General features: G+C 44.3%; 1 protein-coding gene and 2 pseudogenes across 5 annotated transcripts in view; all 3 read right to left on the minus strand.

Moving 5' to 3' along the window:
- Positions 1-712: 712 nt before the first annotated feature.
- Positions 713-22,660, minus strand: part of LOC147018613 (rap guanine nucleotide exchange factor 2-like) — a 213,699-nt gene continuing 191,751 nt past the window's right edge. For 3 of the 5 annotated variants that reach the window (XM_085898457.1, XM_085898456.1, XM_085898459.1), the window contains one exon: positions 717-1,840. In XM_085898457.1, the coding sequence (XP_085754583.1) occupies positions 1,827-1,840 (14 nt within the window). In that variant the 3' untranslated portion in view covers positions 717-1,826. Of the gene's footprint in view, positions 1,841-22,660 lie in introns of all 5 variants that reach the window. The other 2 variants (XM_085898460.1, XM_085898458.1) reach the window with 2 other exon arrangements.
- On the minus strand, positions 10,807-10,947 carry LOC147018614 (signal recognition particle RNA; annotated as a pseudogene).
- LOC147018615 (signal recognition particle RNA) lies at positions 22,046-22,186 on the minus strand (annotated as a pseudogene).

A 22,660-nucleotide genomic window follows, 5' to 3' on the forward strand; every position in this document is an offset into this window, starting at 1 on the left:
TCATAAGTCGAAACACGTCGAGGTAATGTTTAGCGTCAGTGTTCCAGACTCCATGGTTTTGTTATTTTTTTTTTCTTCGGCATGACGGTGATGTTGACACCGATTTCTAGTGCGGTTATAATACAATATAATTAATAGGCTGCCGCTCAACGATTTAAATCATAACCGCACTAGAAATCGAAGTGTCAACATCACCGTCATGCCAAAGAAAACAAAAAACAAAAAAAAAACATGGAGTCTGGAACACTGACGGGTTCCTCCTGTGTGAACCCCATTTTTATATACCAATATGCCATTATATGGTAGCTGTAAGTTAGTACCATGTTCAGTAAGTTCTGTGGTCGTCCGGAAGACGTCAAATACATCTACATACGTCAATATGCGTTGGAGATACGTTACACATAGGTTCAAAGCACATTACTCATAGGTTCAAAGGTTAGGAATCAGTTTCGGGTACGCTAAACATTACCTCGACGTGTTTCGACTTATGATTAACTTACAAGTAACGTGTTTCGACGCGTGTCAACGATCGCATAACGTGCCTACAACTTATGGCCAGCGTATGCGGAACGTGTGAGTCATACGCTGGCATACGTCGAAAAATTTGTCGACGTGCTCGGCGTACTACGACGTATGCCAGCGTGCTCTTAACGTATACAAAACTTACCCATAAAGTATTTGGCAAATTTTTCATAAGTCAGTATACGCTGGCTAAAACGTCAAGGTGTGATAGGGCCTTGACACTTCGATGTCGAGTATGGTTATGATTTGAATCGTCGAGCGGCAGCCTTTTAATAGGCTATGCCACTTGATCGTCGGCGATACGCTGCCGCGCGCTATGCATACGTTAGACTATCGTTGGGCATAGGTTGTGAACGCCGACAACACGTGAAGCATTCATTGGTATAAGTTATCTATGTTATCGAAACGTTCTGTGTACGTTACTCATACGTTATGCATACGTCCAACTCGTTATGAATACGCCAAATACTGAAAAAAACCATCAATAGTTCAGCGTGCGCCAGCGTTTTACATACATTTTGATACATTGCCATATGCTGGCTAAAACGTCAAGGTGTGACAGCGGCTTTAGCTTAGCTGTGAGGCTTGTTCTTTGTGATTTAAAAAAAAAAACACAGGACAGTGGGTTTGAGCAGATTTGTTTACATACCATCTAAAAGTCCATTGACTTTTGTTGAGGTAAGCAGGAAGTGCATCAGCCAACACCTGGTACCATAGTATAATGCATAATGAATAAGAAAAATGGGAGAGGGTGGGGGTCTAGGGGAGAAGTTTTCCCAATACTGAACTGGGAAGGAAGTCCAAGTTACTAACTTTTTGGATGCCATTTGTCAAATAGCTCCAAATGCAAAAAATCTGAAAAAACACTGGTGAAATACTGACATCCTCAGTTTTGATTGAATCTCATAACAGTTGACAAAGAAGTGTCCACTTGTGAAATCAATGAAACATTACAGTTATTTAAGAAGAGATCTCTTGGTGCAGCTAACGTCACAGTTCGTGGTATGAAGTAAGGCTTCGGGTCTGGAAAACACTTAGAAACCACACAAACATCTGCAACGAAAGGATTTATGCTGCATCCATTACATGCGGCCTCTAAAAACAGTTCTCACCGCATCCTCTGCTTCTTGTCAAACATTTACAGTCTCGATTCCTATTGTTATATTTCTGAACATTGTCTTTATCGGGTGAGTAATCCTGTTTGGTTGCAGCAGGTGAAGGCACCAGTCTCTCTTCATGACAATGACACTTCCCTGCTATCCTTGACACAGGCCTTGTGTGTATGGCATTTGCTTCCTGGCAAATTAGCTTCCATCTCCTGAAAAAAACAAGTGGTCATCAGCATCTCCTAAAATTCAGCAATATAACAAATTTTCTGAAGAATCATCCATATGGTCGTCATCATCATCATCATCATCAGTGTGCTAACCATCCGTTGAGACACACAAGTTACATTGAGTGACTTTTCATACAATATTCCTAAACTGTACCATCTTTGGCAGCGATGTCCTTCCTCAGATGTGGTGACCAAAATATTCTAGATAAGGCCTCACTAGATAAGTTCCTGTAGTGTTAAAATCACCTCTTGATTGATGTTATTTCCCTAATACATGTACCTAAAACCCTATTTTACCCATAGCAACCTGGCACTGAGCTCTCTGCTTTGGTTTTGGTTCAGTTGCCAGAATTAAAGTATTTTTAAAAACAAGTCAAATATTCGTCAAAAAAGGAGAAAAACGTAAAAAGGATGTTTTTAATGATGAAAAGGCTAAATAATGTCTGGAACTTGCTGGGCCCATCCAGCATCCACACAGCATAGCTTTAAACGCATAAATTGTTGGTACGAGACCCACGTCACAGGGGAGTGCATTTCACAGGTTCACAATTCGATGAGAAAATGCCAAGGAGAGGAAGTTCCTTCACGCGAGTTGCGTGAAGATTTGCAGAGGGTGTCCACGTCGGGTGTTCTCTTGACGCAAGATGAAAAACTGATTTCCATCAAGATTTTCCTATCCCTGCACAATCTTAAAGACCTCAATGAGATCCCCTTAGGGCCCTGTCACACCTTGACGTTTTAGCCAGGAATGGCAACGTATAAAAATGCACGTAAAACGTTGGCGTACGCTGAAGTTTTGAGGTCTTTAAAAAAGTTTTGGTCGTATTCATAACGTATTAGTTACGAGCACAGAACGTTTCGTTGTGTTAAAGATAACTTATACCAACGAATGCTTAGCCTGTTGTCGGCGTTCACAAACTATGCCCAACGATAGTTTAACTTAGTCATAGCGCGCTGCACGTATCGCCGAAGAATTCGTGGCGTTCTCTGTTAAAAACCTGCCGCTCGCCGATTTAAATCATAACCACCTGATAATTGGAAGTGTCAACATCGCAGTCACACCTTGACGATTTAGCCAGCGTATGCTGACCTATGAAAAATGTGTCTAAAACGCTGGGACACGTCGAATACAGTATGGGTAAGTTGTGTATACGTTAGGAGCACGCTGAAAAACAATGAAGTACGCTGGCATATTACGTGGTATGTCTAGTACGTCGTGAAATTTCAAGCATGCTGAAAATTTTACGTGGTATGTCTAGTACGTCGTGAAATTTCAAGCATGCTGAAAATTTTACGACGTACTCGACGTATGGCTCACAAGTTCCGCCATACACTGGCATAAGTTCTCGGCACGCTCTGCGATCGTTTACACACGTCAGCCACACGTTACTTGTAAGTTACTCATAAGTCAAAACACATCGAGGTAATGTTTAGCATACCCAAAACTTAATTTTTAACCTATTAGTAGCGTGCTTTTAACCTATGTGTAACGTATCTCCAACGCACATTGATGTATGTAGACGAATTTGATTGACGTCTTCCGGACGACCACAGAACTTACTGAACGTGTTTCTAACTTACAGCTACCGTATAATGGCGTATTGGCAGCGTTTAGGGGAATTGGTATATACAAATGGGCTTCACAAGAGGAATCCGTCAGTGTTCCAGACTCCATGTTGAGTAGATGTCTATGTCAGTAGCAGTAGTGGTAGTAGTTTGAGAGAATTTAATGATGTCGATGTTGGTAGTAGTAGTGGTAGTTCAAGAGAATTTAGTGATGTCGATGTTATTAGTAGTTGTAGTTCGAGAGAATTTAGTGATGTCGATGGTAGTAGTCGTAGGAGTGGTTTGAGAGAATTTAGTGATGTGGATGTTAGTAGTAGTAGTAGTAGTTCGAGAGAATTTAGTGATGTCGATGTTGGTAGTAGTAGTAGTTCGAGAGAATTTAGTGATGTCGATGTTAGTAGTAGTAGTAGTAGTAGTTCGAGAGAATTTAGTGATATCGATGTTATTGGTAGGAGTCGAGAGAATTTAGTGATGTCAATGTTATTAGTCGTAGTAGTAGTTCGAGAAAATTTAGTGGTCAATGTTGGTAGTAGTAACAGTAGTTCGAGAGAATTTAGTGATGTCGATGTTAGTAGTAGTAGTCGCAGTAGTTTGAGAGAATTTAGTAATGTCGATGTTATTAGTAGTAGTAGTTCGAGAGAATTTAGTGATGTCGATGTTGGTAGTTGTAGTAGTTCGACATAATTTAGTGATGTCGATGTTATTAGTAGAAGTAGTTCGAGAGAATTTAGTTATGTTGATGTTATTGGTAGGAGTTCGAGAGAATTTCGTGATGTCAATGTTATTAGTCGTAGTAGTAGTAGTAGTTTGAGATAATTTAGTGATGTCGATGTTCGTAGTAGTAGTAGTAGTTCAAGAGAATTTGGTGATATCGATGTTATTGGTAGGAGTTCGAGAGAATTTAGTGATGTCGATGTTAGTCGTAGTAGCAGTAGTAGTAGTTCGAGAGAATTTAGTGATATCGATGTTATTGGTAGGAGTCGAGAGAATTTCGTGATGTCAATGTTATTAGTCGTAGTAGTAGTAGTAGTAGTTCGAGAGAATTTAGTGATGTCGATGTTAGTAGTAGTAGTCGCAGTAGTTCGAGAGAATTTAGTGATGTCGATGTTATTAGTAGTAGTAGTTCGAGAGAATTTAGTGATGTCGATGTTGGTAGTTGTAGTAGTTCGACATAATTTAGTGATGTCTATGTTATTAGTAGTAGTAGTTCGAAAATTTAGTGATGTCGATGTTGGTAGTTGTAGTAGTTCGACATAATTTAGTGATGTCGATGTTATTAGTAGAAGTTCGAGAGAATTTAGTGATGTTGATGTTATTGGTAGGAGTTCGAGAGAATTTCGTGATGTCAATGTTATTAGTCGTAGTAGTAGTAGTAGTTTGAGATAATTTAGTGATGTCGATGTTCGTAGTAGTAGTAGTAGTTCGAGAGAATTTGGTGATATCGATGTTATTGGTAGGAGTTCGAGAGAATTTAGTGATGTCGATGTTAGTCGTAGTAGCAGTAGTAGTAGTTTGAGAGAATTTAGTGATATCGATGTTATTGGTAGGAGTTCGAGAGAATTTAGTGATGTCGATGTTAGTCGTAGTAGCAGTAGTAGTAGTTCGAGAGAATTTAGTGATATCGATGTTATTGGTAGGAGTCTAGAGAATTTCGTGATGTCAATGTTATTAGTCGTAGTAGTAGTAGTAGTAGTTCGAGAGAATTTAGTGATATCGATGTTATGGGTAGGAGTTCGAGAGAATTTAGTGATGTCGATGTTAGTCATCGTAGTAGTAGTAGTTCGAGAGAATTTAGTGATATCGATGTTATTGGTAGGAGTTCGAGAGAATTTCGTGATGCCAATGTTATTAGTCTTAGTAGTAGTAGTAGTAGTAGTAGTTCGAGAGAATTTAGTGATGTCGATGTTAGTAGTAGTAGTCGCAGTAGTTTGAGAGAATTTAGTGATGTCGATGTTATTAGTAGTAGTTCGAGAGAATTTAGTGATGTCGATGTTATTAGTAGTAGTAGTTCGAGAGAATTTAGTGATGTCGATGTTGGTAGTTGTAGTAGTTCGACATAATTTAGTGATGTCGATGTTATTAGTAGAAGTAGTTCGAGAGAATTTAGTGATGTCGATGTTGGTAGTAGTAGTAGTAGTAGTAGTAGTTCGAGAGAATTTAGTGATGTCGATCTTGGTAGTAGTAGTAGTAGTTCGAGAGAATTTAGTGATGTCGATGTTATTCGTAGTAGTAGTAGTAGTTCGAGAGAATTTGGTGATATCGATGTTATTGGTAGGAGTTCGAGAGAATTTAGTGATGTCGATGTTAGTCATAGTAGCAGTAGTAGTAGTTTGAGAGAATTTAGTGATATCGATGTTATTGGTAGGAGTTCGAGAGAATTTAGTGATGTCGATGTTAGTCGTAGTTGCAGTAGCAGTAGTAGTAGTTCGAGAGAATTTAGTGATATCGATGTTATTGGTAGGAGTCGAGAGAATTTCGTGATGTCAATGTTATTAGTCGTAGTAGTAGTAGTAGTTCGAGAGAATTTAGTGATATCGATGTTATTGGTAGGAGTTCGAGAGAATTTAGTGATGTCGATGTTAGTCGTAGTAGTAGTAGTAGTTCGAGATAATTTAGTGATATCGATGTTATTGGTAGGAGTTCGAGAGAATTTCGTGATGTCAATGTTATTAGTCGTAGTAGTAGTAGTAGTAGTTCGAGAGAATTTAGTGATGTCGATGTTAGTAGTAGTAGTCGCAGTAGTTTGAGAGAATTTAGTGATGTCGATGTTATTAGTAGTAGTTCGAGAGAATTTAGTGATGTCGATGTTATTAGTAGTAGTAGATCGAGAGAATTTAGTGATGTCGATGTTGGTAGTTGTAGTAGTTCGACATAATTTAGTGATGTCGATGTTATTAGTAGAAGTAGTTCGAGAGAATTTAGTGATGTCGATGTTGGTAGTAGTAGTAGTAGTTCGAGAGAATTTAGTGATGTCGATGTTAGTCGTAGTAGTAGTTCGAGATAATTTAGTGATATCGATGTTATTGGTAGGAGTTTGAGAGAATTTAGTGATGTCGATGTTAGTCGTAGTGGTTGTAGTAGTTCGAGAGAATTTAGTGATATCGATGTTATTGGTAGGAGTTCGAGAGAATTTCATGATGTCAATGTTATTAGTCGTAGTGGTAGTAGTAGTAGTTCGAGATAATTTAGTGATGTCGATGTTGGTAGTAGTAACAGAAGTTCGAGAGAATTTCGTGATGTCAATGTTATTAGTCGTACTAGTAGTAGTAGTTCGAGATAATTTAGTGATGTCGATGTTGGTAGTAGTAACAGTAGTTCGAGAGAATTTAGTGATGTCGATGTTAGTAGTAGTAGTAGTAGTAGTAGTAGTAGTAGTAGTAGTAGTAGTAGTAGTAGTAGTCGTAATACTTTGAGAGAATTTAGTGATGTCGATGTTTTTTGTAGTAGTTCGAGTGAATTTAGTGATGTCGATGTTATTAGTAGTAGTAGTTCGAGAGAATTTAGTGATGTTGATGTTGGTAGTTGTAGTAGTTCGACATAATGTAGTGATGTCGATGTTATTAGTAGAAGTAGTTCGAGAGAACTTAGTGATGTCGATGTTGGTAGTAGTAGTAGTAGTTCGAGAGAATTTAGTGATGTCGATGTTGGTAGTAGTAGTAGTTGTAGTTCGAGAGGAGAATTTAGTGATGTCAATGTTAGTCGTAGTAGTAGTAGTAGTAGTTCGAGAGAATTTAGTGATATCGATGTTAGTCGTAGTAGTAGTAGTAGTTCGAGAGAATTTAGTGATATCGATGTTATTGGTAGGAGTTCGAGAGAATTTCATTGATGTCAATGTTATTAGTCGTAGTAGTAGTAGTAGTTCGAGATAATTTAGTGATGTCGATGTTGGTAGTAGTAACAGTAGTTCGAGAGAATTTCGTGATGTCAATGTTATTAGTAGTAGTAGTAGTTCGAGATAATTTAGTGATGTCGATGTTGGTAGTAGTAACAGTAGTTCGAGAGAATTTAGTGATGTCGATGTTAGTAGTAGTAGTAGTAGTAGTAGTAGTAGTAGTCGTAATAGTTTGAGAGAATTTAGTGATGTCGATGTTTTTAGTAGTACATCGAGTGAATTTAGTGATGTCGATGTTATTAGTAGTCGTAGTTTGAGAGAATTTAGTGATGTCGATGTTTTTAGTAGTAGTTCGAGAGAATTTAGTGATGTCGATGTTATTAGTAGTAGTAGTTTGAGAGAATTTAGTGATTTCGATGTTGGTAGTAGTAGTAGTAGTTCGACGTAATTTAGTGATGTCGATGTTATTAGTCGTCGTAGAAGTAGTTCGAGAGAATTTAGTGATGTCGATGTTATTAGTCGTAGTAGTCGTCGTTCGAGATAATTTAGTGATGTTGATGTTAGTAGTAGTAGTCAGTCGTTCGAGAGAATTTAGTGATGTCGATGTTAGTCGTAGTAGTAGTCGTCGTAGTTCGAGAGAATTTAGTGATGTCGATGTTGGTAGTAGTAGTAGTAGTAATTCGAGAGAATTTAGTGATGTCGATGTTAGTAGTAGTTCGAGAGAATTTAGTGATGTCGATGTTAGTAGTAGTTCGAGAGAATTTAGTGATGTCAATGTTAGTCGTAGTAGTAGTCGTCGTAGTTCGAGAGAATTTAGTGATGTCGATGTTGGTAGTAGTAGTAGTAGTAATTCGAGAGAATTTAGTGATGTCGATGTTAGTAGTTGTCGTAGTTCGAGAGAATTTAGTGATGTCGATGTTGGTAGTAGTCGTAGTACTTTCAAGTAACGTGTTGCAAAGTGTGAACAACATTCATGTAGCGTGCTTACAAAACGTTACTCATCGGTTAGAAATAAGTTTCGGGTACGCTAAACATTACCTTGACGTGTTTCGACTTATGAGTAACTTACAAGTAACGTGTTTCGACGTGTGTCAACGATCGCATAACGTGCCTACAACTTATGGCCAGCGTAGCGGAACGTGTGAGTTATACGCCGGCATACGTCGTAAAATTTCAAGCATGAAAAAATTTGAAGAAAACCCAAAAATACAACGTTTAAAGCCAGCATACATATGGCAGTGTTTTTCAGTGTGCTCTTAACGTATACAAAACGTACCCATAACGTATTCGACGTGTGCCAGCGTTTTAGACAAATTTTTCATAAATCGGCATACGCTGGCTAAATCGTAAAGGTGTGACAGGGCCTTTACATTTGGGCAGGGTTGCCAGACATATGATAATTATCATATTTGTACGATTATTACAACCCTTGGACGATCGATCAATAATTGCAAAAATGGCGAAATACGTGTTCAATAATTCTGTCAAGTTGAAAAAGTACTTGACCTTCAATTTCCAGTTTACATTTCACAAAGTTTTTCTCATTGTGCTGTGCAGTCTCACCCATGAAAACATTGGACATTGGGATGAGAACATCGTAATGGCCTGCGTTCAGTATACCACTGTACAGCACAGACACCGACAACTGCAACTGTTTGTCATGATTGAATGTTATTCATCACAACTTCGGCTCATGAAGTTTCTCACTGTGACTTAACAGGTCTTTTACACGTTTCAGATGATCGTGAATTTTGACTAATTTCCTTTCACTTCAAAGGATGACGACCGGTAAAGCACGAATGAATGTACGATCATTTTGAGGTTCCAGGACGATATTTCCACTTTTCAGATCTATCACCCCTTCCTCGGAGGTGCTGGCGCTGCATGGAGAAGAGGTTCAGGTGGGAAAGGCTGACGTGGTATGGGAGGGCACGGAGTCCGACAACCATCCGTGTCGCAAGCCGTCGGACACGTTCAATTTTGACGGTGTCGTGTTGGAGACTAGGGGACCACGCTTGAAGGCAGTATCAAGTAGGGGTCGGACGAAGGCCGAGTCGGCACGGATAAACCCACGTGGTGCAAGACGAGTAAAAGCACGATTAACGAAAAATCGCATTTGCCAGGCCTTTTGCACAACTGCATCACATCGAACCGGAGTTCAAGGAGGCATCAGAGAGAACCTCCAGGTCACCACATTTGGCTGCAGCTGAGATGGGAAGGGTATTCGCGGGTGAATCGGGTAGGGATAAAATTGGTCCATCGTCCCTGCCTCAGTACAGGTGTTGGCATTTGGGAATGCTATACCAGAGCACAGCCCGTGCAGAGATGGAGTCGAGGGGGTGAGTCTGACTGTTGTCCTGTTATTTTGTACTTAATGACTGATTTCTGCTTATCCTTAATTACTGCCATAGAGAGGGCACAGCTGTTTTAGGTTGTATTCGGACAGTGAGTGGTGTACAGGTAGCACACACACTGAGCGATCTCGACTGTTTGATTGTCCATGGTAGACGTTAAACATCCCACGGTATCTTTCAGCAACGAGTAGATGAGTTATTGTACCCTGACCAAATTACGCATTCCTTCCACCTTCAGTTGATCATCACACCTGACCAGCCAGTTTGTGAAAGACTTGGGCAAAGAACTTGCCCCTCGGCTGAGCGCACAATAGGGTGGGATTATTTGGTGCCGTTAGACAAGTTATCCACTACTACGTTATGCAAGTAACAATAGTAGATTATCGTCCATTTGAAGGAATGTAATTTTGACAAATTCATGTTTTTCTTTGAATTATCATTTCCAGGCCTTGCTCCAATTATTTTTCAAAATGTGGGTTGAGTTTATGTTTTATATGCCACTGATAGACCAGATCTGGATCCGGACCTTAACCAAAATCGAATCGGCTTGTTCTTGTCACACATCCAACCTGTCCACCAAGTTTCGCCCGAATCCATCCACAACTTTTGAGATATCCTGCTGACAGACAGCCAAACGCACAGGGGTGAAAACATAACCTCCATCCACCTTAAGTGGTGGAGATAATTAAACGAAACAAATTATTTTTCTAACAAACACACTTATACAACAGTCTCATCAAAATGAGCAAATACGTTCCGTGGACTGACCGTTCATCGTTTTGAAAATTATTTATAAAAGAGGGAAATCATTGAGTTTTTCTTTTTGTACAACCATTTCACACTCCAAACACGATTTTCTTGAAAACCAAACCAAGGCTCATACAAGAGCAGTAATTATTCCAAGACTTCTACTCCAATGGCACAAGCAAACTCACTGGCAGGTGGACTGGCTGGAAACGAGGTAGCACAATCAAGGATGAAGTGGATTTTTAATGGACAAAATCAAAAAGCATCAGGAAGTTGATGAAACTATTCCTTAAGGTATTCATTCACCTGCTTCATGTACTTCTTTCGGCTGCTCCTGTTAGGGATCGCCACAGCGGATCATCCATTATGATCCGCTTACTGATTTGGCACAGGTTTTACACCGGATGCCCTTCCTGACGCAACCCTGGTCGCCTCTTATGACACAGGGATAAGGATTGGGTTTCGCCATGATTCCGGGCTGCCCTACACCCTCTCATAGCGCGGCCCAGCGCAGAGCTCCCGTCCTCAAGCAATCCTCCAACCCAAGCCTCCGAGTAGCCGGATTACAGGCGCACGCCACTACGCCCGGTATATTAACCTGCTTCATGTGTGAGGGGCATTTAAAAGGTCTCAGAAAGACTCTCATGCCAATCCAAGAAATACCAACTTTTTTATTTTTCAATATAGAAGTAAGTGTCTTGAGTTAAGGAATATTTATTGCTTCTTATGTATTGAAAAAAAAAAAACGTTGGCGTTTCTTCGGTAACTGACGGGTCTGGGAGGCCCCCTGGGAGACGTGAGTGCTCCCGAGGTGGGTGGCCATGTGGCTGGGGGGGGGAGGGGTGAAGAGAGGACGCTCCAGCCACCCAGATGGATGTGGCATTCATGAGGGCGTGGTTCTGATTGGCGTCACGGAGGTGAGTACATTGGGCTGAAGCTGGAGGACAGCCTGTGAGGGAGTGGATCTCACAATGGTGGCTCATCAAGGAATGACAACGGAGAGATAAAACACTCAAGTGTCGAGTCTACTAAGCATGGTTGTGATCAACCCACTACGGATAGTGGCACAAAGATGTCTAAGCCTGGAGAAGAGGAGGACGAGATGAATAGAGGTCACTTGACAGGTGCAAGGTCGGGAACAAATGCATGAACGGTTAAGAGAGTGTAATGGGTGATGTATGTGGGCAATGTTCAGGTTGGTAGTGACTGTTGGTGGTCTTTCCTGTTGTAACTACTTGGAGGTGGCTCATTTCAGAGATTTGGTGAGTTAGCTGAGAAAAGGGTTAACATATTTGTTGTATTTGTCAGAGGGTGGGGGACAGGTTGCAGAATGTTGGAAGTGTTTGTTGGGTGGGTCTATGACAGGTGCATGCATTAGTGTGAGTATGGGTATCATGGGGGTGTGGAGGGTGCAGGCAATGATGGATTTTCAGAGTGTGATATACTGCCAGAATGGGTGAGATCACCAATCTCAGTGCATATGAGAGTGTTGGTAAAGGTGGGGTGATGGGTTGCGCTCGTAGGGGTACGGTGGTTGAGGGTGTTTCAAATGTGGGTGATGGTATTGGGGCAACAGGGGATGATGAATGCAAGGGAAAGGTTGAATGTGTTGTATACAAATGGCAAGTGCTTGAATGGAAGAGCTGGAAGCAAAGATGAATGGCGATGGGGTCTGACATAGTTGGTGTAAGTGAAATGTGGTTTCGTGAGCAATCCAACTCGAGGACAGGAATTCAAGGCTACAGGGTTTATACGTGTGATAGGAAAGATAAAATGGAGAAGGTGGGAAATCTGGGTGAAAGACAGCATTGTATCAAGAGAAAGGGGTGACATGAAGAAGGGAAGTAATGGAGAGGATTCGGTATGGATAGAGATTAGAGATCACAAGAATTGTAAGATACTTGAAGGATGCTTTTACTAGGCTCCTAGTGTGAAGGAAGACCAGAAAAGAGGAGTTATGGGAGAATTCAGAGAGGCATGTGATAAGGGAAGAGTATTGATTGCGAGGGGTTTTCATTTTTCAGGGTTCGATTGGGCCGTGTAGGAACGGGAAACGCAGAGCAGATGATAATTTTCTTTCTCAAGTCCAGGATTGCTTTTGAACCCAAGCTGTGGAGAAGCCCATGAGGGGGAGTGTGGTGTTCGATCTCTTTTCAAGTAATGATCCCAATATCACAGAGGAGGGAGGGTGGGACAACATCTGGGGACAAGTGAGCACAACATAGTAAGCGCAACTCTATTGTTGAGATGTGAAGTACCTGATAGTGGTGTAAGGCTGTTCGATTTTAGGAGGGAAAACTTTGAGGGTTTGAGAAGTGATTTGGGAGTTTTAGATTGGGTAAAGTTAATGAGTGGGTGGGCTGCATCAGAGAAATAGATAACGTTGAAAGAGGCGAATGTGGAGTGTGCAGAGTCGATACATTAAAAAGTTAAGGACAGAAAGAAAGCAAGGTGGTTGAGAAGGGAAGTACACTGTAATTCTTGCTATAATTCACGGACCGGTGTTTGTGTGTTTGTCTTGATACGCCTCCTCCAGCTCTGGGCTGATTACATCCAGACTTGCTACATAGGATCAGCATGACCCCAATTAATGTATCGGGGTGTCTTTATCTTTGCCGGTGGTCTTGGGGTGGGGGTGGGGGGCGGGGGGACGCAAATTCTCGATGTAAATGTGTATCGTGTAGCGCCGCGTCCAGGTGGGGGAGGGTATTACAAGTCTTCCCCATTTACAGTTCAGTATTCCTGTCCCCACGTTTTCCAGTGCAGAACCCAGGTCTTTTGTTGTTTGCCTATACACCTCCCAAATAAAGGCATGCTTCTGAAGGTGTTGCATGCTCGGAACAAGATCGTCCATCGGGCGGGTACTCTGCTCGTTAGATGTAATAAGCATGTCATTCATCAAGTACAAAATAACAGGACAACAGTCTCTCTCATCAGTATGGGAAGAAACCGAGAATACTTAAGAAAATAACTCGGCAGGTCAAAAGGGAATAAGAAAAGGATATAGCCAATTATCGTAAACATAACAGCAAGACATTCTTCAAGTGTATAGAGGGTAAGGAAAGGGCTAAGAGGGGTGTGGGCCCGTCGAGGAATAGCAGAGGAGAATTGGTGTGTGTTGGGAGAGAGAGAGGACAGGTGTATTAAATAGTTTTTTTTGCTTCTTCCTTTACACAGGAACAAACAGGGGAATTTCTAATACCTGAGAGTATGATCTCAGGGGTGAACAAGGGCTTTCAGAAGAGATCTGATTTTGAGGGGAGGAAGTGCAGAAACAGCGAGAACGAGAAGGGCACTCGGTAGAGCGCATGCCTCTGCCACATAATGCCTGATCCACGAGAACATATCGGGCCCAATAGATTTTTGAAATATCATGCTATATATCGTTTTTGGCCCTCTCAATGGTGAATAAGCACTTTTATAAATTAAATAATTATAATCATATCTGGATCTGGATTCGGATCTTTACTAAAATTGAATCAATTCTTCCTTGTGACACACCCAACATCTCCACCAAGTTTCGTCCAAATCCATCCATAACATTTTCAGATATCGTGCGATATATCAGTTTATCGCTATCTCTAAATGGTGAAGGATCACTTAGAAAAAACTTATAGTCGCTGGATCCGGATCTTCACCAAAATTTTATCAGTTTGTCCTTGTCACACACCCAAATTTCATCTGGATCCGTCCACAACTTTTTGAGATATCCTGCACACAAACAAACAGACAGACAGACAGACAGGGGTGAAAACATAAACTCCTTCCACCTTCGCTGGTGGAGGTAAAAATCAAGCAATGATAAAGCTCCAGGGCTGGATCAGATCATTTGCATTCCAAGAGTAGTGAGGGAGGTGGCAAAGCAGATCAGCGTGGTGTTTGCAAATATCTTTAACAGCTCGTTGGAGTCAGGACAGGTAACACAGGATGGAGAGTAGCAAATTAAACACCGATAATTAAGAAAGGTTCCAGAGAATAAATGGGGAACGACAGAGCTGAAAGCCTTCAGTGGTGTGGAAGGTGATGGAGGAAGAGCTGTTAATTAAGGAACGGAAAGGAAGTCGGTTGAATAATATCAAACTAATTATTTCTGAGTTTGTGGTTTCGTGTCGCGCTATCTTCGACTTTGTTCTGCGCTCGAGTAACGTGATATTCGGCTTACATTATCTCAAAGACCATATGAGGTGCATGGTACAAAAAAAAGTAAATAAAATGGTTCTGAAACAGTGAAATCGTATTCCACTTACTGCATTAAAGTAAAATTACTACTGATACTCTGCATCAGTTCCTTTCTCAAACACACCCACCCCAACTTGTCGCGCAGAGCGTGGGTTATGCTAGTATCAAACTAATTTAAGGTAGTCGGCATGGATTTTCTCAAGGGAGTTTATGTTGACCAAGTTTATTTGAGTTCTATGTAGCAATTTCTGATTGGTTGGATGAGGGAAGTGCAATGGATGTAATATATCTCAACTTTCAGAAAGTATTTGACAAGTTAACACAGGAGGTTGGTAGCTAAGGTGTGGGCTTGTGGAATGGCTGGTCAGGTATAAAACTGGATTAGTGATAGGAAGCAAAGTGTGCCTGTGAGTGGGAGGATATACTATAAATAGGGGGGGGGTACATGAGGTACTATATTGGGGTATATCAGATACTTGGGCTCCGAAGGGGTATATCAGGTAGCAGGGCCATTATTAGTCCCCTATTGGTTTCCCTGGAGGAGACTATGGCTTTGCACTGTCCATCCATCCGTCCCACCTGTGGTTTTTCAAACCTTTTTCCCATAACCTTTAACAAATTCAACTGAAACTTGGTACGTGGCTTTATTATGATACGTTACAGAACTAGTTCGAGTTTCAGGGCGTTTTAACAATTTTTCACAGTTATTCCCTTTTTAAACTTAGAAAACATCACCTATTATACATGGATCAGTGTTCAGCTGGCCTGACTCCACCCCAACAAAATCATGCACCACCATTGCCTGAAGCAGCACAGATCAGCAAGCCTTCGGCCTGGGTGTTAGTCCATGGCCCAGTGCAATTGGAATGACACCAGGTATATAACCACAATGTATTGTATGTGCATATAAGCCATAGGCATGTTTTTGCTTTATGCATTTACATCGCATTATTTTTTAATATGAAATCAGCAAATCCTAGAAGTGAATGAAAGATGGAAGGTTAGAACAAAACTCGGTGGATGAGTTGGGTAGGTGACAAAAACAATCCAATTAGAATTTGTTCAAGGTCTGGATGCAAATCCGACCCATCAGTGGGATACAATAAATAAACTGTTCAGCTTTGCCAAGGTATGTACCCTCGACGGAGTGCTTTTCTCGTTTATAAACGTAATAGCCACTCAGATGTTAATTTGAGTGGTTCAGAGAGAGGAAATTCAAAAGGCAACGTCGACATTATATCGGAGATGGTTCAGAAATTCACAACCTATCTCTGCTGTAGTTGGTGGGGTAACATTTCTCGTTTAATGTCGAGCATTACCATGCAGTGATGTCACTCACTGAGACAGTCTACCGGAACGTCGTCTGCATATTGGTGATCTCACTTCATTTCATAACACATCACTGCAGCACTGTGAATCAAGGGGTTTTCCACATATAAGGAATTCCACAGGAATTAAACTGTGAAGGTTGCAAAACACTATTCTCATAAGCTTTCTGTCTGATGGCTGAAACTTGAATGTTTTATATTGTTGCGGTTCTGGAAACCGCATGCCTCTAAGGCAAGGGCACCCAACATGCAGTGATCCCCAGACAGTTATTTCATTAGAAAACGTGCAGTTAGACCTTCCCCTCATGTCTAATGGGTTAATGGGATGAAGTGCGTTGCGTGGGTCCTACAGCTCGGTCTAATTATATCTCCATTTTCCATTCAATCTCGATCTTCATTCCAACTCTTTCCTCTTATCCATGAAATAAATCAAAGCAGGCAACTCACCCAGACGGCCACTTGTGAAAATCACAGGGATAACCTCCACCACCAGACTATACAGGACATGTGCAGCCCAGTGATAATCTCCACCACCAGACTGTATGGGACGTGTGCAGCCGAGTGATATCCTCCACCACCAGATTGTACAGGACACGTGCAGCCCAGTGATAACCTCCATCACCAGACTGTACAGGACATGTGCAGCCCAGTGATATCCTCCACCATCAGACTGTATGGGACGCGTGCAGCCCAGCGATAACCTCCACCACCAGATTGTACAGGACACGTGCAGCCCAGCAATAACCTCCACCATCAGACTGTATGGGACGCGTGCAGTGCAGCGATAACCTCCACCACCAGACTACGGGACGCGTGCAGTCCAGTGATAACCTTCACCACCAGATTGTACAGGACGCCTGCAGTCCAGTGATAACCTCCACCACCAGATTGTACAGGACACGTGCAGCCCAGCGATAACCTCCACCACCAGATTGTACGGGACACGTGCAGCACAGCAGTAATAACCTCCACCACCAGACTGTACAGGACACGTGCAGCCCAGCGATAACCTCCACCATCAGACTGTATGGGACGCGTGCAGTGCAGCGATAACCTCCACCACCAGGCTACGGGACGCGTGCAGTCCAGCGATAACCTCCATCACCAGATTGCAAAGGACGCGTGCAGTCCAGTGATAACCTTCACCACCAGATTGTACAGGACACGTGCAGCCCAGCGATAACCTCCACCATCAGACTGTATGGGACGCGTGCAGTGCAGCGATAACCTCCACCACCAGACTACGGGACGCGTGCAGTCCAGCGATAACCTCCACCACCAGACTGTACGGGACGCGTGCAGTCCAGCGATAACCTTCACCACCAGACTGTATGGGACGCATGCAGCCCAGCGATAACCTCCACCACCAGACTGTATGGGACGTGTGCAGTCCAGCAATAACCTCCACCACAAGACTGTACAGGACACGTGCAGCCCAGCGATAACCTCCACCATCAGACTGTATGGGACGCGTGCAGTGCAGCGATAACCTCCACCACCAGACTACGGGACGCGTGCAGTCCAGCGATAACCTCCATGACCAGATTGCAAAGGACGCGTGCAGTCCAGTGATAACCTTCACCACCAGATTGTACAGGACGCCTGCAGTCCAGCGATAACCTCCACCACCAGACTGTATGGGACGTGTGCAGCCCAGTGATATCCTCCACCACCAGATTGTACAAGACACGTGCAGCTCAGTGATAACCTCCACCACCAGACTGTACAGGACATGTGCAGCCCAGTGATATCCTCCACCACAAGATTCTACAGGACACGTGCAGCCCAGCAATAACCTCCACCACCAGATTGTACAGGACGTGTGCAGCACAGCGAAAACCTCCACCACCAGATTGTACAGGACGCTTGCAGTCCAGTGATAACCTCCACCACCAGATTGTACAGGACACGTGCAGCACAGCGATAACCTCCACCACCAGATTGCACAGGACGCGTGCAGTGCAGCGATAACCTCCACCACCAGACTGTACGGGACGCATGCAGTCCAGCGATAACCTCCACCGCCAGACTGTATGGGACGCGTGCAGGCCAGTGATATCCTCCACCACCAGATTGTACAGGACGCGTGCAGTCCAGCGATAACCTCCACCACCAGATTGTACAGGACACGTGCAGCACAGCGATAACCTCCACCACCAGACTGTATAGGACACGTGCAGCCAGCGATAACCTCCACCACCAGACTGTACGGGACGCGTGCAGTCCAGCGATAACCTTCACCACCAGACTGTATGGGACACGTGCAGCCCAGTGATAACCTCCACCACAAGACTGAACAGGACACGTGCAGCCCAGCGATAACCTCCACCACCAGATTGCACAGGACGCGTGCAGTCCAGCGATAACCTCCACCACCAGACTGTACGGGACGCATGCAGTCCAGCGATAACCTCCACCGTCAGACTGTATGGGACGCGTGCAGGCCAGTGATATCCTCCACCACCAGATTGTACAGGACGCGTGCAGTCCAGCGATAACCTCCACCACCAGATTGTACAGGACACGTGCAGCACAGCGATAACCTCCACCACCAGACTGTATAGGACATGTGCAGCCAGCGATAACCTCCACCACCAGACTGTACGGGACGCGTGCAGTCCAGCGATAACCTTCACCACCAGACTGTATGGGACACGTGCAGCCCAGTGATAACCTCCACCACAAGACTGAACAGGACACGTGCAGCCCAGCGATAACCTCCACCACCAGACTGTATGGGACGTGTGCAGTCTAGCAATAACCTCCACCACCAGACTGTACAGGACATGTGGAGCCCAGCGATAACCTCCACCATCAGACTGTATGGGACGCGTGCAGTGCAGTGATAACCTCCACCACCAGACTACGGGACGCGTGCAGTCCAGCGATAACCTCCATCACCAGATTGCAAAGGACGCGTGCAGTCCAGTGATAACCTTCACCACCAGATTGTACAGGACTCCTGCAGTCCAGTGATAACCTCCACCCCCAGATTGTACAGGACGCATGCAATCCAGCCATAACCTCCACCACCTGACTGTATGGGACGCGTGCAGCCCAGTGATATCCTCCACCACCAGACTGTATGGGACGCGTGCAGTCCAGTGATATCCTCCACTACCAGATTGTACAGAACGCGTGCAGTCCAGCGATAACCTCCACCACCAGATTGTACAGGACGCGTGCAGTCCAGCGATAACCTCCACCACCAGACTGTATGGGATGTGTGCAGCCCAGTGATAACCTCCACCACCAGACTGTACAGGACACATGCAGCCCAGCGATAACCTCCACCACCAGACTGTATGGGACGCGTGCAGTCCAACGATAACCTCCACCACCAGACTGTACGGGACATGTGCAGCCCAGCGATAACCTCCACCACCAGACTGTATGGGACGCGTGCAGTCCAGCGATAACCTCCACCACCAGACTACAGGACGCGTGCAGTCCAGTGATAACCTCCACCACCAGATTGTACAGGACGCGTGCAGTCCAGTGATAACCTCCACCACCAGATTGTACAGGACGCGTGCAGTCCAGCGATAACCTCCACCACCAGATTGTACAGGACGCGTGCAGTCCAGCGATAACCTCCACCACCAGATTGTACAGGATGCGTGCAGTCCAGCGATAACCTCCACCACCAGATTGTACAGGACGCGTGCAGCCCAGCGATAACCTCCACCACCAGACTGTATGGGACGCGTGCATCACAGCGATAACCTCCATCCACTCTACAAGATGCATGCGGCGTGCCCTTTCTTTTGAATTTGCATCTAATACATATATCTGTCTTCTTTTCAACCCTGATTTATATCCAATCCTTTCCTTCGATCCATGATACAAAGCGGAGCAGGCACAAATGCACGATAACAGACAGGCGTGCAGCCCCGTGATAATTATCTATACGGGACGCGAATGGCACACATCTTTCTTCAGGTCTGCACGCTGATTTACAATGGCGTGTCACCATCGACCTTCACTCGCCACCTCGGCTACTAATATTTCTCGCAAACGGCAAAGGTCATCCCACGCCTCCTCGCAACCCCGCCTCAATGCAGTCGCTACCGGGCAGAGGTGTGCTGCACGGCCCAGACTGATCGGGCCGCATGGCGCACAAACAGAACAAGCGCGTTGATCAGCGCCAACCGCAGAGTACCAGGGGTGCCCGAACGGGCATGCAGGACTGACGCGACCCTCGGCCAATCGCCGGAACATGGCCCGGGAGTTTGGTGCAGGGCAATTCATGTCGTGGTGTTCAGTGCAAAACAATTCTGCGGCTCGGCCATGTTGCGCCGGATGTACAAATGGGATCATTTTTGGCCGGGGAAGCCTGGCAGTGTGGGGCCAGGGTCCAATAGGAGTGCACGATTCGGGTGACGACACATCGCTTCGGGTAGTCATCCCACCCTACACCATGGGACTTATAAAAGGCAGATCGCGAAACCGTACGCTAGCTGGGATCTCGACATTCGCCTGCTGCTCTGCATGACTCCGCCTCCTGACTCCTGCCTTCTCACCTGCTGGCCTTCCTTGCCTGTCAGTCCCGCCTATTCTCTGGACCGGTGCACATTGCTGAACCCAGCACAGTAACCAAGCAGGAGATAATGCACCGACTCTCGAGCGGGGATCACTCGGCGGAGCGTCTTCCAAAGTGTACTGGGTAGCGCGGTCGACTGACCGTGCAAGGTATTGCGAGGCCGTTAGCCCTCTTCGCCTCTCCTTTCTTATGATTACCTCATCTTCATCTTGGGTTGTGTGTGTGTGTGTGTGTGTGTGTGTGTGTGTGTGTGTGTGTGTGTGTGTGTGTGTGTGTGTGTGTGTGTGTGTGTGTGTGTGTGTGTGTGTGTGTGTGTGTGTGTGTGTGTGTGTGTGTGTCATGGTGCCTGTCCGAGCCTAGGTTAAGAGTGTAGAAGGTATATCGGAATAAATCTGCTCTGTGTCCGCTTTTATAAGTTGCTTGCTTTCTTTTTGTCACACCCCATAAATTCCTTACAATTCCTGCTTGCATAAAAAAAAATCCATTCTCTGTGCCACATATTTTTCCTCACCTGTTTGTTAACAAATTTTTGTGTAGAAATGTTCCCAGCTCGTTTTCGTCTTTTCCTTCATTGTTCCAGCATGGTCCGTATCCTTGCCTCGCTGGGACTTTATCTCCCAGCGATCCATTTTACGAGCCGATACGTTCCTTGGCAGTGTCGCTCGGCTGCATCTGAGCCGGTAAGGTGACCCGGTTCGGACAAGGCGAACCGAGGGCGTGTTCCCCGGTTCGGACAAGGCGAACCGAGGGCGTGTTCCCCGGTAATTAGGTCAGGTGATTATTTAGGTAACCGGTTAAACCTTAGACGAAGCACCCTAAGTCACGTGGTTGAGTTATTGGCGTTCACGGTCGATTAGCGACCCGCCACGTCACGAAGTTATCCATGTGCGATGACCTGCGATCCCGGAGAGTCTGGTGGGAACCCAAGATAGCTTTCTCCCCTCATGGTCTTCTTTCCCCTACCCTGGCCGTAACAATATTTTTGGTGGTGAGGACCAACGATGTCTCCTTTTCATCTTCGCTCGCTTTGACTGTAATGTGATTTCACGGATCCAGGTCTTATTACAGGTTACAATCTTCATAAAGCATCTCTCTCCCTCTGCTGGAATGAGTACTGAAGAAGATGTTGCATGCTTGGAACAAGATTGCTTGTAGAACAATCTGATTAGGGCCACACAAGTTGCCTTTTGGTCAAACGTAAGGTCCTTTGGTACGGACCAATTTAGGTGTTTGCACATACCGTAATTACTTTTCATTTTGCCTAAGATACAATATTGCTGCAGAAGAATATTTTTCAAAAACATGAGAGAAATAATATTTTGATTAATTAATTATTATCAGTGGAAGGTGTGTGACATATATTTCAAGAGATTTTAAAAATGAAGATGTAAACATTCAAAACTTGATCACTTTTTCATTAAAACTTCATCCCCGATGGAAGGTTCAACTTCAAAAAGACTGAAGAATAGTATATTATAGAACAGTCTATATTCTTCTTCTTCTTCTTCTTCTTTCGGCTGCTCCCGTTAGGGGTCGCCACAGCGGATCATCCGTTATGATCCGCATACTGATTTGGCACAGGTTTAACGCCGGATGCCCTTCCTGACGCAACCCTGGTCGCCTCTTACCACACAGGGATAAGGATTGGGTTTCGCCATGATTCTGGGCTGCCCTGCACCCTCTCATAGCACGGTGCAGTGCAGAGCTCCCGTCCTCAAGCGATCCTCCAACCCAAGCCTCCAAGTATCCGGATTACAGGCGCACGCCACTACGCCCGGTATTATAGAAGAGTCTATATTATAAAGTGTAATTCATATTAAAGTGAGCAAGTTAGTTCAGAAGCAACACACTTGACTTTGAGTTGTTGTGACTGGGTTCGATTCCCAACCAGACAATAAATTGACAGCCTGGGGTTTTTCAGACAGCATCAATGAGTATGCCATCCATTGGATGTGACATTAAGCTGGGGTCCAGACTACCAGCATTTGCTGCAAGTAAACATACTAAAATTTCCTGCAAAAGTATTCACGACCTACCAATAATGCCACATATAGATAAATTATAAATTAACCGGGCGTAGTGGCGTGCGCCTGTAATCCGGCGACTCGGAGGCTTGGGTTGGAGGATCGTTTGAGGACGGGAGCTCTGCACTGAGCCGCGCTATGAGAGGGTGTCGGGCAGCCCGGAATCAAGGCGAAACCCAATCCTTATCCCTGTGTCGTAAGAGGCGACCAGGGTTGCGTCAGGAAGGGC

Source organism: Eptatretus burgeri, chromosome 10 (assembly GCF_056783735.1).
Source record: "Eptatretus burgeri isolate ZD-2024b chromosome 10, Ebu_testis_v1, whole genome shotgun sequence".
NCBI lineage: Eukaryota > Metazoa > Chordata > Myxini > Myxiniformes > Myxinidae > Eptatretus > Eptatretus burgeri.